The 16,699-nt window shown below is 44.9% G+C and overlaps 1 protein-coding gene across 1 annotated transcript in view; it reads left to right on the top strand.

Annotated features, from left to right (window-relative positions):
• The first annotated feature begins 1,370 nt into the window (after nt 1-1,370).
• ghra (growth hormone receptor a) overlaps nt 1,371-16,699 on the top strand; it is a 30,036-nt gene continuing 14,707 nt past the window's right edge. The window contains 1 exon segment of the mRNA XM_056237527.1: nt 1,371-1,501. Coding sequence (XP_056093502.1) covers nt 1,408-1,501 — 94 coding nt within the window. The 5' untranslated portion in view covers nt 1,371-1,407.

Here is a 16,699-nt window from a genome sequence, read left to right as displayed (position 1 = left end):
TTTAATATATCTTTAGCCTTTTCAACGAGTTTAACTAGCTTTTATTTTACTCAGCTTTGTGAATGTAAATACAAAACACAGAAGTATTTTACAATTCAAGTATCAAAATAAAAAAGAGACTGGGTTCTGAAACCTGCATGTTGTTATTCTACCATTGTTAGATGATGAGATGGGGTGAAGCTATAGGTCAAATGCAACAAAGCCAGTTATTTGCTGACTGTGTATTTTTCCACATTTGGAAATTATAGCCTGGTGCTGTTTTCAACAATCCACTGCCAAGTGCATAATAAAAATAGCTCTGAAGCCAAGTTTTAGGCCAGAACTCATCATTAATCGGATCGGATTCTGAAACATCAGGGCGCGCGGCAAGTCTAAACAACGTTTGTTGGCCAATTGTATTTATTAATTGTCCACTCGATTTTATTTAATTTAATTTATTTGACACATTTAAACCACATCACTAGTGTTTTCTCTATTTTTATCAGGCTGTCTACATAATGTTTAGTTGGACTTTTAAGATCAGAATCACCAGTCCCAAAGGGCCACTGACTTCTCTATGATTTTTTTGTGTTGACCAAACAAATATAGTGTACTTATTTTTAGCCTAACTCATGGGCTAGCTGGATACAACCTGTTCCCCCTATATGCTTGTGACAGTAATTTCTCACTATGTCACAATGTCATCACCATTTCAGACAAACCTTTATCTCTTTTATTGAATAATACTGTATTAAGTGCCAAATGTGGTGAGGGCGAAGGAACATTGACAGAATCAACCAAGTACAAAGTGCAAATCACAAAGCGCCCCCACATACATAAATCACAAAATGAATGATGGCAACTTGTCAACAGTATTTCTGTCACACATCTAGCACTAATATAAGTCGAAGCTGGTTTAAATTCTTTATGCTTCATTCCATATGAGATTATGTTTCACCAGGACCTTTAGCGGCGATAGCATGAACGTTTGACATTTTGAAAGGTTTTCTGTCGCCCTAGCATAATTTTATAATGTAAATTCTAGTTTAACACAGTAAATGTGGAGTATTAGCTTGTGAAAACATCCCCCGCACAGCCTGCATGCTTAAAAGACCCCATGTAACCCACAGATAATGATAAACCCACGTATGGCTGGAAGTGCTGAGTGTTGCAGAGGTTGCGTCTGGTTGTTAATTGTCTGCTTTCCTCATATAGGGTTTCACGCAGACCAGCTAAGTATTAATGGTGGTAACAGCCAGTGCAATTTGGTGTGAAGGAGTAGGGAAATTAATTGGAGATGCTGAGGAGATGGCCCCGGGGCTCTCTAGGGGTTTCAGCTAAGTATTTGTCAGAGGGGTGTCATCCGGGAGCACCACAAATAATGATTTTTCTTTTCTTATTTTACCACACAGGGAGACAGCAGAAGCTATGGCTTACTCTCTCTCTCTCAGTCTGCTGTACCTGAGCTTGCTGTGTGGAACTGGACTGGTGTCCGCTCGAGGATCCGAGCTGTTCGCTCCAGGTACTTCACAACGTCAAAAACATGTGTTATTTATTTCACTTTAACACAGTAGTCTTATTTGCAATCAAGTTGGTCAGTATATATACAAGGTAGAATGATTCAGTCTACACTTTTTTAAATGTTAGCTTACGTAAATATGCATCAGATGAATGTCTTTGGCTGCTTTGTCAGCTGTGCTTACTGCAGCATTTGCAAAATTGCTTCATGGATTGTTATTTTGCGTTATTTGTTTATTTTATTTATTTTTTGCTTTATTTTGTTGTAAATTAAAAATGTAAGAAATCATTAAATAAATTATACAATTAACAACAAATAATTAATATTAATTAATAATAATTAATAAATAATACATTTAATATCATAATTTTAATAACAATAACAATTTTGATGACATCTTGATGACATCACTCTGACTTGATGACATCACACTTCAGATTTTCTATCCAATAAAATGCTCTCTAGAATCTAAAGCATCCTGCCCCTGCACTATAAATAGACGTTGAAGCTGCGGCTGAAATCGGTTAATTGTTCACACTAATGCTATTTTTTTACATGGTGAATGGCACGTAGTGCACTATATAGGGGATAGGAAACGATTCACACGGTGTAAATATGCTTTTCATTGGGGCGAATGAAGTCTGGTTTCGCTTTAGTGTCACGCAAACCGCCACAGCGTGCACACAGTTAGCTCCAGTCCAGAGACACGATAGGACAGAATGGATCATATGCGTGAGTCGGTGCAGACCACAAAACATATCGGATTCATTTGAATTCTACACAGAATACTATATTTTGAAGCGATATGGAGGAGATTAGGAGGAGAAATGGTTAGATAGACTGTGCACTAGAAACAGTACTGAATAGTGAAAGAGATAATACCGGTGCCATGCATGCACCAACATACATTTCAAAACCACACATCTACACAAACTACACTTTTCAAACTATGCATCCTCAGCAGATTATGATCACTGTTTTGCTTTATCAACAGTTTCATATTAAATCTAAAGGGGGAATCTATTAGACCCTGGCTGTCATAAGCTGTCAAATGCAGCTTTGCCGAGCTCAACGGCTGTGGCCGAGCTGTGATAGAAGTGAAACGCTATTGGCTATTTTAAAAAGAGGCAGGAGCTGCTCGATATGTCCCGCCCTGTCTTCCTGTTTCAGTGGAAATTACGTTACCACATTGAAAAGCGCTGCGCATTTCAAGGCACTTCAGTGGGCCTTTAAACTGTAGATGTCTGTGCCAAGTCATTATTGGAAAACCATTGGGCTTGTGTCAAGATTATTTACCTTTGAGCACACAGAACATTTTACTTTGGTCTAGTCAAACAATCCTTCAATAAATAGGTTTTGTTTGAAAGTAAACACATTGACTGTGGTCATCCAAAGTCCAGGGACAGGATACAGTGGCGCTTATGGGATGATGAACCAATTGGGATGTCAACACTGCACATAGCTTATCATTGAGACAGTGATATGTTATGGTGAATAACATTTGTGTAATAGGCTTTCAGATGCAGTGAATGACTTGGGTTAATGACCCAGTCACTGCACACATGTTGGAGCACAGACTTTAGCACTTGGATTAAAGTTGGTTTTTCTTGGTTTTTTGTTTGAAAATATTCTCTTTTAATGTTTATTAAGTTATTATTTAACTACTATGGACAAAAATATTGCCTTATCACCTGAGCTTTGGAGCGCATGAAAAAGAAGTCCTAATGAAAGGGCTATTAATGCATTAGCAATATGTTTTAGCAGTTTTTATTTATTCCAATATGTTGCCTTGTGAAATGCATTAGCATTTAGCGTCATTCTGGTTCTAAATTAGCCTGGTAATACCAAACTCTGCTACTTCGCTTTGCTTCGTAGACAGAGTCTGGAATGGCATAATTGAAAAGTGTTTTCTTTCTCGCGGGGGGTGGCGGGGGGTGGGGGGCGCTTGTCTGAAGTATAAAATTATTGTTTACCTGTAAGCCAATCACATAACGCAATCACCTCTCTCTCCAACTTAAACATCACCTCCATTCAAAATGTTTAACAAACCACTCTTCTTGTACGGGCTTCAGTTTGCAAATGCCGGGAATATTCTCTACAACAGAGCGAATTGCATCCCGTATCTCCATATCCGCGATCGTTTTCGATTTCCCTAACCTAAAATACAATCTTAAACTCGGTGCTTAGCGTCTACGTCACGGCTCTCAGCCCGCCCTCTGTTCGTTGATTGGCCAGCTGTTTTCAGGCCGGAGGAAAACTGAGAGATAGGTCGCTGTCTCAGACTGAGTACAGAAGCGAACTGAAATTGAGCGGAAGTACGAAGTCTGACGTAGTCAGGCTAGTTCTAAATCCCAAGATCTTCTAACAAAGATGTACTAGAACTAATTATGACATAAAATACATCTATTTTCATCAGACTATGTGCAAATAATCATTTTTATTTATTATGTCATGTTCCCTTCTGGAATCTGGCCTGTCTAAACCAACCTGGTCTCGCGACAAAAAAACTAAGCATAAAGGTCCATTCCTAAACCTAATCCTCAGTGTGGCATAAGCAGATTGTATGATTGTAATATTTCCATAAGAGTGTGTTGTCTAAGCTGATAACTGGAGTTCCCTTTCGTTCGGGAACTCCTACGTCTCGTCGGAGGAGTTTCCAACGAATTGGGATCACGCTAGGGAGACCAATTACCTTCGAGTGAATTAAAACGAGCCAATGAATATTGGCATGCAGGACTTGCATTCCGCACCCCGCCTGCCAGTGCGGGTATAAAGCGGAAGCGAGTGCACACACATATGCTTTTTGTTTCGGAGCCGACCGGTTTAGTCCTCTGAGTGGATGAGCTTCAAGATTGGTATATTATCTTCACGCTCAACGAGTCTGCTGTTTTCTCCGAGACCTCTCTGTTTTGGTGTGACGGCGCTTCAGCGATCTTCGCGATCTCCCGGGTACCAGCTGCTGCTTCACGCGATCTGCCTTTTTTTCAAAGAGCTGTTGTCACAGCTGATATTCGGTTGAGTGCGCACAGTGGGCTTGCAGTTTCCCCGCTGTGTTGCCACATTTATCCCTGTGTGCTTCAGCACAATAAGAGAGCGTTTTCCGTGAAAAGAGCAACACGGGTGAAGATCGCGTCCTTTTCAGGATGACGTTTTACCCTTGTGTTTCTGGATGCGGTCGTTTCCTGTCCTCATTTGACGACCACGATCACTGTTTCACGTGCCTGGGCTTAAGCATGTTGAGACTGCGTTCGTGGGTGGTTTATGTTCTCTCATGAGAGCATGACCACGTCGGCACGTTGTTCGTCTCCCCTTTCTCGTAAAGGCTTGAGCCGCTCAGCGTGCCGTGTGCCGTCGAGCTGCCGGCTGACAGCGCGGGTTGTCACGGAAACCCAGCACGCGTCATTCGGGGCTCTAGATGCGCGGTCGAGACTCAAGTGCCTCAAACGAGGTGGAGTCCCTTTGCCTATTCCCCGATCTAGTTCCTCTTCTGGTGGCCACCAGAAAAGGGCTACTTTGGTTATCATTGGTGATCTGAGGATTACAGTGAGCGTTCTCTGACGAGACCACCTCCTCGGACCCCTCACTCCTCTAGTGCATCGTAAACATGCTGAGACTGTTCGTGGGTGGTTTATGCTCTCTTATGAGAGCATGGGCACGTTGTTCGTCTTGCCTTTCTCACGAGGGGTTGAGCGCTCAGCGTGCCGTGTGCCATCAAAGTTATGGCCACATTCACTGTTTTGCATGCCTGGCAGCTTTCGGGTGGAATTTCTGGTCCTTCTCATGAGGGACCAGCTATTTCATTCGGGGCTCCAGGGGAGGATCAGATGTCGATCGCTGCATCGGAGAGAGGGCTGTTACACTCTGGAAATGATGATGCTGAGTTCCCACTGTAATGGTGTGTGTACTCATGCTTGACAGCCACACTTCCCGGGCTACTCTGGGGGCGCAGTCCGACGCGTAATCGCCTCGCCCCGCCCCTGTGCCTGCCCAGATGTGTGTGAAAAAACTTTAGCAGTATGGAAGCATATTGGCGCCAATGTGGAAAGCCAAACATGCCAAAATCTGCAGAGAAAGTTTTTTCCTCTCTCACTACCCTTGGTGGTGGGGTGGCTTTGCTAATGGCAGACCACCTCTTCCCCACTACAAGTCTGTGTGAGGCCAAAACACGCAGTACACGAGGGTAGTTCTGAGTCGGGGTTGAGCTGTGCATTGTGACTGACCGAGAAAATGGTTTAAGTCACAGCACTGGCCCTCGGTCAGACGATGTCCACACTGGTGGTCCAGAAGCGTCCCATGCCTAAACCTTGCAGAGGTGCGAGATATCGCCAAAGTTCGCTTTCTCAGTGCTCCTATCTCACAAGGTTTGCCTTTTTCGGCGACACTGTTGGAGACTGTGCCCAGCGGCTCTCCACAGTTCAGAAGCAGTTTGAGGAGACCAAGAGCTTGACCCGATGTGCTACCGAGTCACTCGTGGTTTCTCCTCAGTCTGTTTGTTGCCAAGGGTGTCAGTCCCCTGTGGAAAAGATGTCACAGCCAGCTCTACTGTGACGTCTAGCTTTCGCAGGAAGACGGCGCCACCTGTCTTAGCATCCCTGGTGGGGTGGAGAATCTTTGTTCATTTTATGTTCCGCCGCTGGCTCCCCGGAGTCCAGTGGTACCCACATTTTCAATAGAGCAATTTGTTCCATCTCTGGGATACAAGAGGTGCGGACTGCAGTGAGCGACGCTCCCATGCCTTGCCACTCCTTTCCCCCTCTTCCAGTGCTTAGACGACAGTGACGCCGCCACGGCCTCTTCACTCTCGTCTCCCGCTGGGCAAGGAGGCACGGAAACCTGGACTCGACGCCCTCGGGCCTCGCTCCTCGTTTCCCGTCCTTCCTTCGCCTCGGGACAGCCAGCAGCCGAACGCCTCAGAGAAAGACGGGCCTTCCCTGCTGCCTGCCCCCCAGTGGATGCAGGCAGGTGTCAGGCCCCTCTCTCGGCCGCAGCAATGCCTCCAGAGTCCGGTCCCTGCCTTCCACCTTGCTGCCCCTCCGCGGGTACGCCGGTGGTCCGGGTTGGCTCATTGGTACGGTCTCTCGATGCCTGGCTAGCGCTTCCGAGGCCGTCCCGCTGGCTCATCCGTACCATCCGGCTCGGCTATGCAATTCAGTTTGCCTGCCGGCCCCCCAAGTACAGGGGCATCCGCTTCACCCAAGTGCGGAGTGTCGATGCCCCTGTCTTGAGGAAAGAGATCGACGCCCTGCTGGTGAAGAACGCGATCGAGCTGGTCCCTCCAGCCGAGATGAGGTCTGGGTTCTACAGCCCTTACTTCATTGTACCCAAGAAAAGCGGTGGGTTACGGCCGATCCTGGACCTGCGAATTTTGAATTGGGCCCTACACAAGCTCCCGTTCGGAATGCTCACGCAGAAGCGCATCTTTGAATGCATCCGTCCCCAGGATTGGTTTGCAGCGATCGACCTGAAGGACGCGTACTTCATGTCTCGATTCTTCCTCGACACAGACCGTTTCTTCGGTTTACGTTCGAGGGTCGGGCATATCAGTACAAGGTCATACCCTTCGGCTTGGCCCTGTCGCCTTGTGTCTTCACGAAAGTCGTGGAGGCAGCCATTGTTCCCATGAGAGAACATGGCGTTCGTATTTTTCAACTATCTCGATGACTGGCTTATAATAGCTAACTCGTGAGATCTGTTTTACGAACACAGGGACTTGGTGCTTCAGCACCTCAGCCGTTTGGGGCTTCAGGTCAACTGGGACAAGAGCAAACTCTGCCCCACGCAGAGGATCTCTTATCTCGGTATGGAGTTGGACTCGGTCGCTCAGACTGCGCGCCTCACCGAGGAGCGTGTCCAGTCAGTGCTCAACTGCCTCAAGTCTTTTCAGGGCAGGTCAGTGGTCCCACTGAAACGGTTTCAGAGGCTCCTGGGGCATATAGCAGCCGAAGCCGCTGTAACGCCGCTCGGCCTGCTGCATATGAGACCGCTTCAGCGCTTCCTTCACGATCGAGTCCCGAGATGGGCGTGGCAGAGCGGCACGTTCCGGGTCAACATTATCCTGCATTGTCGCCAAACCTTTAGTCCTTGGTCGGACCCTGCCTTTCTACGGGCCGGAGTGCCCTTAGTCCAGGTGTCCAGGCATGCTGTGGTTTTCATGGATGCCTCTGCCAACGGATGGGGGGCCACGTACAACGGGCATGAAGTCTTAGGTCTGTGGACGAGGCCTCAACTGCATTGGCACATCAATTGCCTAGAGTTGCAAGCAGTACGCTTAGCCTTGTGCCGCCTCATGGGGCTGCTTCTGCACAGGCATGTACTGGTCCGTACGGACAGCACTGCGACCGTGGCGTACATCAACCATCAAGGTGGTCTATGCTCCCGTCATATGTCGCGACTCGCCCGCCATCTCCTCCTATGGAGTCAGAAGCATCTGAGGTCGTTTCGGGCCATTTACATCCCTGGTGTGCTCAAACGTGCAGCAGACGAGCTCTCACGGCAGCCGCCCCTTCCGGGAGAATGGCGACTCCATCCCCAGGCGGTTCAGCTGATATGGGGAATCTTCGGAGCCACTCGGATAGATCTGTTTGCCTCTCCGGACACGACCCATTGCCAGTTGTTTTATTCCCTGGCCGGAGGATCCCTCGGCACGGATGCACTGGCGCACATCTGGCCCCGGTGCCTTCGCAAATATGCGTTTCCCCCAGTGAGCCTTCTCACACAGACACTGTGCAAAGTCAGGGAGGACGAGGTGCAGGTTTTGCTAGTTGCGCCGTATTGGCCCAACCGGACCTGGTTCCCAGAACTTATGCTCCTCGCGACAGCACCTCCTTGGCCCATTCCTCTGAGGAAGGACCTACTTTCTCAGAGACGGGGCACTCTATGGCACCCGCGTCCAGACCTCTGGAGACTCCATGTCTGGTCCCTGGACGGGACGCGGAGGTTCTAGGTGGTAGACACCATCACTTCCGCTAGAGCCCCCTCTACGAGGTGCCTCTATGCCTTGAAGTGGAACCTGTTCGTCGTTTGGTGCTCTTCCCGTCGGGAAGACCCCCGAACTTGCCCGATCAGAGTCGTGCTTTCCTTCCTGCAAGATGGGTTGGAGCGAAGGCTGTCTCCCTCTACCCTCAAAGTGTATGTTGCCGCAATAGCCGCTCATCACGATGCAGTAGATGGTAAGTCATTAGGGAAGCACGACCTGGTCATCAGATTCCTTAAGGGTGCTAGGAGGCTAAATCCGCCTTGTAACCCGCACCCTGTACCCTCTTGGGACTTAACTCTAGTGCTCAGAGCACTCCAGAGGCCCCCTTTTGAGCCCTTACCGACGGTTGAGTTAAATATCCTGTCTATGAAGACAGCTCTCCTGTTGGCTTTGGCTTCTTTTAAGAGGGTATGGGATCTGCAGGCATTTTCGGTCGACGAATCGTGCCTGGAGCTCGGACCGGGTCTTTCTCACGTTGTTCTGAGACCCCGGTTTGGATATGTACCCAAGGTTCCTACCTCTCCGTTTGTAGATCAGGTAGTGAACCTGCAAGCGCTGCCCCCGGGGGAGGCAGACCCAGCCCTAGCTTTCCTCTGTCGCTCTTCGTCTGAACGCTCTTCGTCTGTTACGGAGGCCAGCAGAAGGGGAAGGCTGTCTCCAAGCAGAGGTTAGCCCACTGGATGCTATCGTCCGGGCTTATGAATCCCAGGACGTGCCTTGCCCACCTAGGTTGACGGCACACTCCACTAGGAGTGTCGCCTCCTCCTGGGCGCTGGCGCAGGGCGCCTCGCTGACAGACATCTGTAGAGCTGCGGGCTGGGCGACACCTAACACGTTCGCTAGATTCTATAGCTTACGTGTTAAACCTGTTTCCTCCCGTGTACTCGCTACGGCCAGTAGTGCGAGGAACTAGGTCATGTCGGCTTGCTACGCCATTTCCACCCCATGGGCCGGATACGTGTGTCTTTTTGCTCCGTTGGTTCCCCAACAAACGGTTAACCTCGTGAGTTCCTCCATCACCCTTCCGGCACCAGGCGAGGCGAATCGCCCGGCGCCAGGTCTATTACCTCTCGTAGGAGTTGTTATTAGACAGGGTGACGTTAACAGTGGTCCCTACGGTGACCCATTTCTTCCACGTTCCAGCTACCCTCCGGGTTAGCACCGTGTCTTCCCCTCGACAGACCCGTTCTGTCATCCCTGCTGAGTACACTCCCACCCCTCGGGCTGGGACTACCTCAGGGACTGCCATATGTTTCACTACCCCACGGGTTAGTACATATGTGTATTCCAGTGCCTCCCTTCGGGCGGGCAGGGGCTCCGCAGCGTTCCCTCCTACAGGTTGGGCACACTTCCCCAGTGTTATCCAAATCCACTGAGCGGGTCTTGCGGAACAGCAGTGTGATTCTTCCTAGCTAGCTCCCGCCGTAAAGTAAACTAAGAAACTGCTTTGGCCGGAAGCTATGCTGGGCGCCCGGAAGGAGCCAGCACCATGGCGTGTTATTAGGGATCCCAATTCGTTGGAAACTCATACCCGCACTGGCAGGCGGGGTGCGGAATGCAAGTCCTGCATGCCAATATTCATTAGCTCGTTTTAATTCACTCGAAGGCAATTGGTCTCCCTAGCGTGATCCCAATTCGTTGGAAACTCCTCTGACGAGACGAGGGTTACCACACGTAACTGAGACGTTTTTAACACCATATGATTTTACGGATAAGGATAATGCACATCACCATGATAACCGACTGCTAAAACCGCTTGTCAATGTCAAAGTGTTTGAAATGACCAATCAAATCAAAGTAGGCAGGCTTTATGTTCACAGAAGTTTTGAGCCCGAGCGTGAATTCCAGCACGACACTTCACGCTTCAGTTAATGGTCATAAAGTGCGATAAGATGTAAGTAGTTAAACTAAACAGCTGTTTTACGATAGAAGTTTTAAACGACCAACAGAAATAATCAGTTTGTAAAGACTGTATCAATCAAAGCTCAGCTTTGGGAATGGAAGATATACGGGTCAAGATAAGGAGACTGAGAGAAGAAGAAAGAGAGAAGGTGATGGAGATGAGAGAGGAAGAGCAGGTATTGCATACTGTGCCCAGGGTGAGATTAACATTATTACAGTGTATTCCTGTTTAACACAGATATATGTTCTTTGCTAATTACAGTGGAAACCTTTAAGCTCAATTTAACAACACAAACACCTATTATAAATATATTGCCATAATAGTATTATTGTATAAAGAGCTTTTAGTGTACAGTAGTACTTAAGTAAAGCGCTATATAAATAACTAATTCATTCATATGTATATTTTAGTGCTGTCAAACGATTAAAATATTTAATCGCGATTAATTGCATCAATGTCATAGTTAACTCGCGATTAATCGCAATTAATCGCACATTTTTATCTATTCTAAATGTCTCTTGATTTCTTTTTGTCCCATTCTTTTTTCTAATTTCTTTTTTAATGCTCTTATCAACATGGAAAAGTGGATCGGCTTGCTTTGTGCAATTTTTTTTGTTTATTGAAAACAACATTGACAATACTGTGTTCAATTTCACACTAACATTCTCACTTGGAGCAAATAATCTCTCACACAATGTAACACTGTCCATCAATAAAAGGGTGAAAGAAATAACTGACGAGGTCCTGATTTCGGCGTCTCGTGCTCATCATCCACTCAAAACATTACGTTAACCTACTATTTGGCCGGCTCGCAAGCCCAAACAAGTGTGTGCGGCGTGCCTGTTGTTTTGTTTCCGGTCTAGCTAGATCCGCTTGCGCTTTCAAAACGTCCTCGCGCGGCGCAAGCCATTGAAATGAATGGGTTTCATAGCGCAGCGCCGCGCATGCCGCGTCCTGTTGCAAAAGTGTAAGGCCGTCTAATTTGATCCAATGGCGGCATTCAAACCAATGGCGGTCTCAACGCGTGTTCCGCCTCTTCCCATCATGGCAAAGGGATTTTTAATTAAATACAATACATTTTATCTTATGTATTAACTCGTTTCATCTGACTCCATAAAATGAAAGTTTTTCTATGATATCTGTGCATCTTTAAATATACGTTAATGTTTGACTATTCCTTTTAACTCCAATGGAAATGAAGTCAAAGTCTGTTAGAATAATCAAATATAACAATTTATTATGTCAGGTAAAAGTATTATGCCAATTTCATAACCAGTTCAAAGATCATCAATACAGAACATCAAATGCTTTAGGATAAGAGAAATAGATGCAAACCCAACATTTAAGAACTACATGAGCTAATCCTCACTGTATTCCCCCACCATTACTGGGGGTAGAAGTTTGACCATCTGCGAAGAACAGTGGAAATTAGCATTCATGAATTTACACCTTTGGGAGTGCCTAGAGACCACATTCCTTTGTGTGCCAGTTATTCCTAAACTCTTAAAAACCTTATTTCCTTTTGTTTTATACTTTGGGAATGAGACATTTGTACCATTCATTCTTGAGACATTTCAAATGATACCAAACATAATACTCAATGATAATCATTCACATCAAACCATACATATATTCTTATGTGAGTTTCAGGTGATCTGCATGAAGGGGAAGGAGTGGGGGATGAGGGGAAGAAATGTAGATTAGGATGATTCAGAGGTGAGACCTCTAGTCTCGGATGAGGCCTTCACAAGAGTGAGCCCAAATGCTACTATGCAGTGGGTTCTTTGTCTTCTCAAGAAGTGGTCGTTCCCTATAACCAGTTTTCCAGTCTTACAAAAGCATGTGAAAAAAAAACTACAAAGTTTGCTAGGCCAAAAAGACCGTTAATCGCGCGATAAAAAAATTAACGCCGTTAAAATGGGTTTGCGTTAACGCCGTTAATAACGCGTTTAACTGACAGCCCTAGTATATTTGTATATCTGGTCCTCGAATCTGTTAAAATATTTCACCAGTATCAACACTGGGACCTTTCACTGTTTGTATCACCCCGCTTGTCTGTGTTTGCACATTCCATACAGACTGGGGGCCAGATGTACGTACATTTGCGAACGCAGCGTTAATAGCGCCATGGCCAAGACGCAGAAAGCGCTTGATGTGAAACCGCAGTGTGCGTGTTATGTACCAAACCTGCAGTTCATCAGGTAATCAGCGCCTGTCCCCACCCACTATACCGTAAATTGTATTTATATTTATACGCGCAATTGAATGGGCCTCCTCCTCTCACTGCTGATGCTATGACTGTTTGAAATGATCCTGATGCCAATAATTGTAATGTAGCGAGGAGTTTAACAACTGCTGGAATGGAATGTGAAGTGAACGCTGAGTCGGAGATTCGATGTCATCTTTGATTTCTTTCAGTAACTGTAATATTGCGTAGCTGCTTAATCTGTATGGTTTAATGATTTAATTTTCACTCAACTGAAAAAGTGTGATTCTTGTGGCAAAAATCTTTTCAGCTCGTCTCCTTTAGCCTATGTCTTTGTCTTGCTCCAAAGAGATCCTGGGATTTTTTGTGACCACAGAGAGTCAGGACCTCGGTTTAACGTCTCATCCGAAGGACGGTGCTCTTTTGACAGTATAGTGTCCCCATCACTATATTGGGGCGTTAGAACCCACACAGACCACAGGGTGAGCGCCCCCTGCTGGCCTCACTAACACCGCTTGCATTGATATCTTGGTGTTCATTAAAAGTGTCTTTTTTCATTCTGCGTCACGCATCTCGTCTTTATTGGATTTACTACACAGCCACCCATAAAACTGTTATAGCTGCAAATTTGGTTTTTCTTACTTTTATTGCTTTATTGTTAAGTTTAAAGCATTATGCATTTCTTACATATGAATGGTTGTTACCCATTGATGATGCAAACAATACAACACACTAATAAATACATTACTTTAACATTTACCTCACCATTAATCTATTTACGGCATTTATCTGTAGACCTAATGTTGAAAAACCAATGACCCCATCAGATTTCACAATATGTGCATGATGGTTAAACTATTTACTGCAGTCCCAAGAAACTTCTTAGCACAAACTTGATGTATAACCATTGTGTCCTTGACCAAGACCAGGTTGTTTTAAGGGGATTGTCCTCTAAATAAATAAATAATTAAACTACCAGAAGTGCCGAAGACTTCAGAGCAATCTGTGCATACACAGGAAACATTCAGAAGCACGAGTAGATTCTTGGAAGTCAGTCTATTTTTCCTCCACAAACAATATGTTCACTAAGGAAGCAAGGCAGTCTACCACTTGAGGAGTGTTTTCTGTTGAGCATGCGGTTTTGCGTTTAAAGGCCTAGTGATTAGGTTGCCGTGTTGATTTCTTAATTCTCCCTGCGCCGTGCTGTCTTGCCATAACCCTCGCACGACACAGGGTCCGCTGTGAGCGCTGAGCAACATGAGAGTCTACTGCTGTGACTCAGGGAGTTTCAGATGCAGGCGGAGCCCTTTTTGGACTGCAGTTTATTTACGCTAGGCAGCGGGGTGAAGTCAGGGAGAGAGCTGGGTTTGCTCGCTTTGAGACATGTGGAGAAAGAAGAACAGCAGAGGACAGCAATGTTTGCCATTACATAAGGCAGTAGTTGGCTCTTTATGTGCAGAAAACCCAGATGGACTGCAGGACCACAGGGCCGTTCACATGAAACCTTTTCCACAAGGGGCGTGTGGCCATAAACCAATTCCTCTTCATCTGAAGGCATATTTAAACCCTCTGTGGTAAACTTGCCAGCAGATTCAGCATATTGGTTTGCAGAAATATGAGAGAAAAATGTTAAATGTTTGGTTGATAGATTAGATTTTGAGCGACAGAAAAAATGCAAGCAAGAAAACAGAAAGCAATTTAACAAGAACTTTAATGAGAGAATCTCCGGTCAAAGTATGTGATTGAATGACACTGTACTTTATTTATTTATTCATTTATTAAAGTGGCAAAAATCCCAATAAAGAAATGATTTGGTAGATTTACTCAAGTAATGTCCTCATTATTACAGTATTAGGGAGGATTACGGTCATTATCGCAGATCCACTTGACATAAATCTGCTGTAATTCAGCTTGCGGGTGTGGATTTGTGTTCACTGATCATCAAAGAGAGGGTCTGTTAATGATGGGCTTACACAGGGCAATTGGAGGCGGCTGTGTGTTTATGTAGCTTTGCACTACATTTGGAATAACGATCATTTGCATGTTAGCAAATGGCTAAAGAAACATCATTATCGGACATTGACTCCTTTTCCTGTGGTGAATTTCATCCCCTAAATCCTCCATTATATTCTGTATAATGTGGTTTCTACTAGTACTTTCCACTATACATCTAGGCACTGGAGGTTAAGTGAACACTTGCAACGTATTGAGTTTCTCATCCCCCTTTCTGTACAGTGTGTGTGTTTGCAGTTATTTTTAACACCAGTTTACATTCTGTTGGAAGTGTCTTCTGTCTTCGACCTTTTTGTTTATCCTCATGAATGTTTTACTGTGACCACAATAGCTAAATAAATTAATAATTATATCTATCGATCTATCGATCTATCTATCTATCTATCTATCTATCTATCTATCTATCTATCTATCTATCTATCTATCTATCTATCTATCTATCTATCTATCTATCTATCTATCTATCTATCTATCTATCTATCTATCTATCTATCTATCTATTAGGGGTGTAACGGTACATGTATTCGTATTGAACCGTTTCGGTTCGATGCTTCCGGTTCGGTACGCATTCAAACCGAACGATTCCTTGGACCATTTTTCCTGCCGACAAAATTCGCGCTGGCGCGACCACCACAACGTTGCGCAACATCAAATGGCAAGCGTAATGAAAGCGGAACGAAACTGCGTTACTCATTATGTGCTTCACGGGTCGTTTATCAGTTCGGACCAGCAACATCTGTGCAGCGCGAGCCGATCGACTCGATCAAGCGACACTGTTACAACACAGCGCTAAGATCCAGTAAAGAAAACATTTGAATTCGCCACTGAAGTAATAACATTGCTGCGAGATCTAGTGAGAAGCATTCACATTTCTCCGTTATTAACCGTAGATCTCTATTAGATCAAACAGCGCTGACGTGGACACCAGGAGAAACATTGTGCCGAGAATGAACTAGTAATACTTTACGTCCACAGACCAGCAACATTCACCATGGATTTAATATAGTAACACTCACTGTAACCAGTTTGGCTGGAATAGTGAAATGCTTTCAAGTACTTCACACATCTTTTTCCAGCACTTCAAACCTCAAATATTATATAAATAAATATAAGAGTTCAGATGCAAACGCCTCTAAGTGCCATTTGAAATTTTCTTCTAGAATGATCATTTTTATGAAGCTTGTATATTTAAGTTCAGTAATTTCACTCAAATGACAATTAATAGGTAATCTTCATTGCCATTTAAGTGAAATTACTGAACTTAAATATACAAGCTTGATAAAAATGATCATTCTAGAAGAAAATTTCAAATGGCTTTTGCATCTGAACTCTTCATATATTTAAATGTTATTTTTAATGTGATGACCAAAACATTATTTGTTCATCCTTCAAAGATGACCCCCATTTATAAACCTGAAAGTTTCAAGATGTAGGAAAACTCACACTTATTTAAAAAATATTTTTTCTTTTAACAAATAGGAAATTTCTCTGGCATTTCTTACTTTTTGCTGTATCGAAAACGTACCGAACCGTGACTTTAAAACCGAGGTACGTACCGAACCGTGATTTTTGTGTACCGTTACACCCCTACTATCTATCTATCTATCTATCTATCTATCTATCTATCTATCTATCTATCTATCTATCTATCTATCTGTCTATAATATTGTTAAATGACAACATGGGACAAGTGTATCTATCTAATGCATAAATAATAAAATTTTAAATTTTGGGTGAACTATTGCTTTATCAGAAGTGTGTGTCTCTAACATGGGATCATCTCTCTCTCTCTCTCTCTCTCTCTCTCTCTCTCTCTCTCTCTCTCTCTCTCTCTCTCTCTCTCTCTCTCTCTCTCTCTCTCTCTCTCTCTCTCTCTCTCTCTCTCTCTCTCTCTCTCTCCCCTCCACCACCCCTGTCTGTCCTCCTTGCCCCCATTCAGCATAATGCTTTTTTAAAGGACAAAGAGCAGCAGGTGGTGCACGTGCTGGACTGTCAGTGAGTATTTTTATGTTCTGGTCTGTTAGACCGATGGCAGTCTTACCCAGCCACTGACACAAATTCTTATGCTGAGCACAGTGCTGAAAACACCTACTGCACATTTGG

This window comes from Rhinichthys klamathensis, unplaced genomic scaffold (genome assembly GCF_029890125.1).
Source record: "Rhinichthys klamathensis goyatoka isolate OS25496 unplaced genomic scaffold, OSU_Roscu_1.1 h1tg000487l_1, whole genome shotgun sequence".
Taxonomy (NCBI): domain Eukaryota; kingdom Metazoa; phylum Chordata; class Actinopteri; order Cypriniformes; family Leuciscidae; genus Rhinichthys; species Rhinichthys klamathensis.
This window is presented reverse-complemented; position numbering and strand designations above follow the sequence as displayed.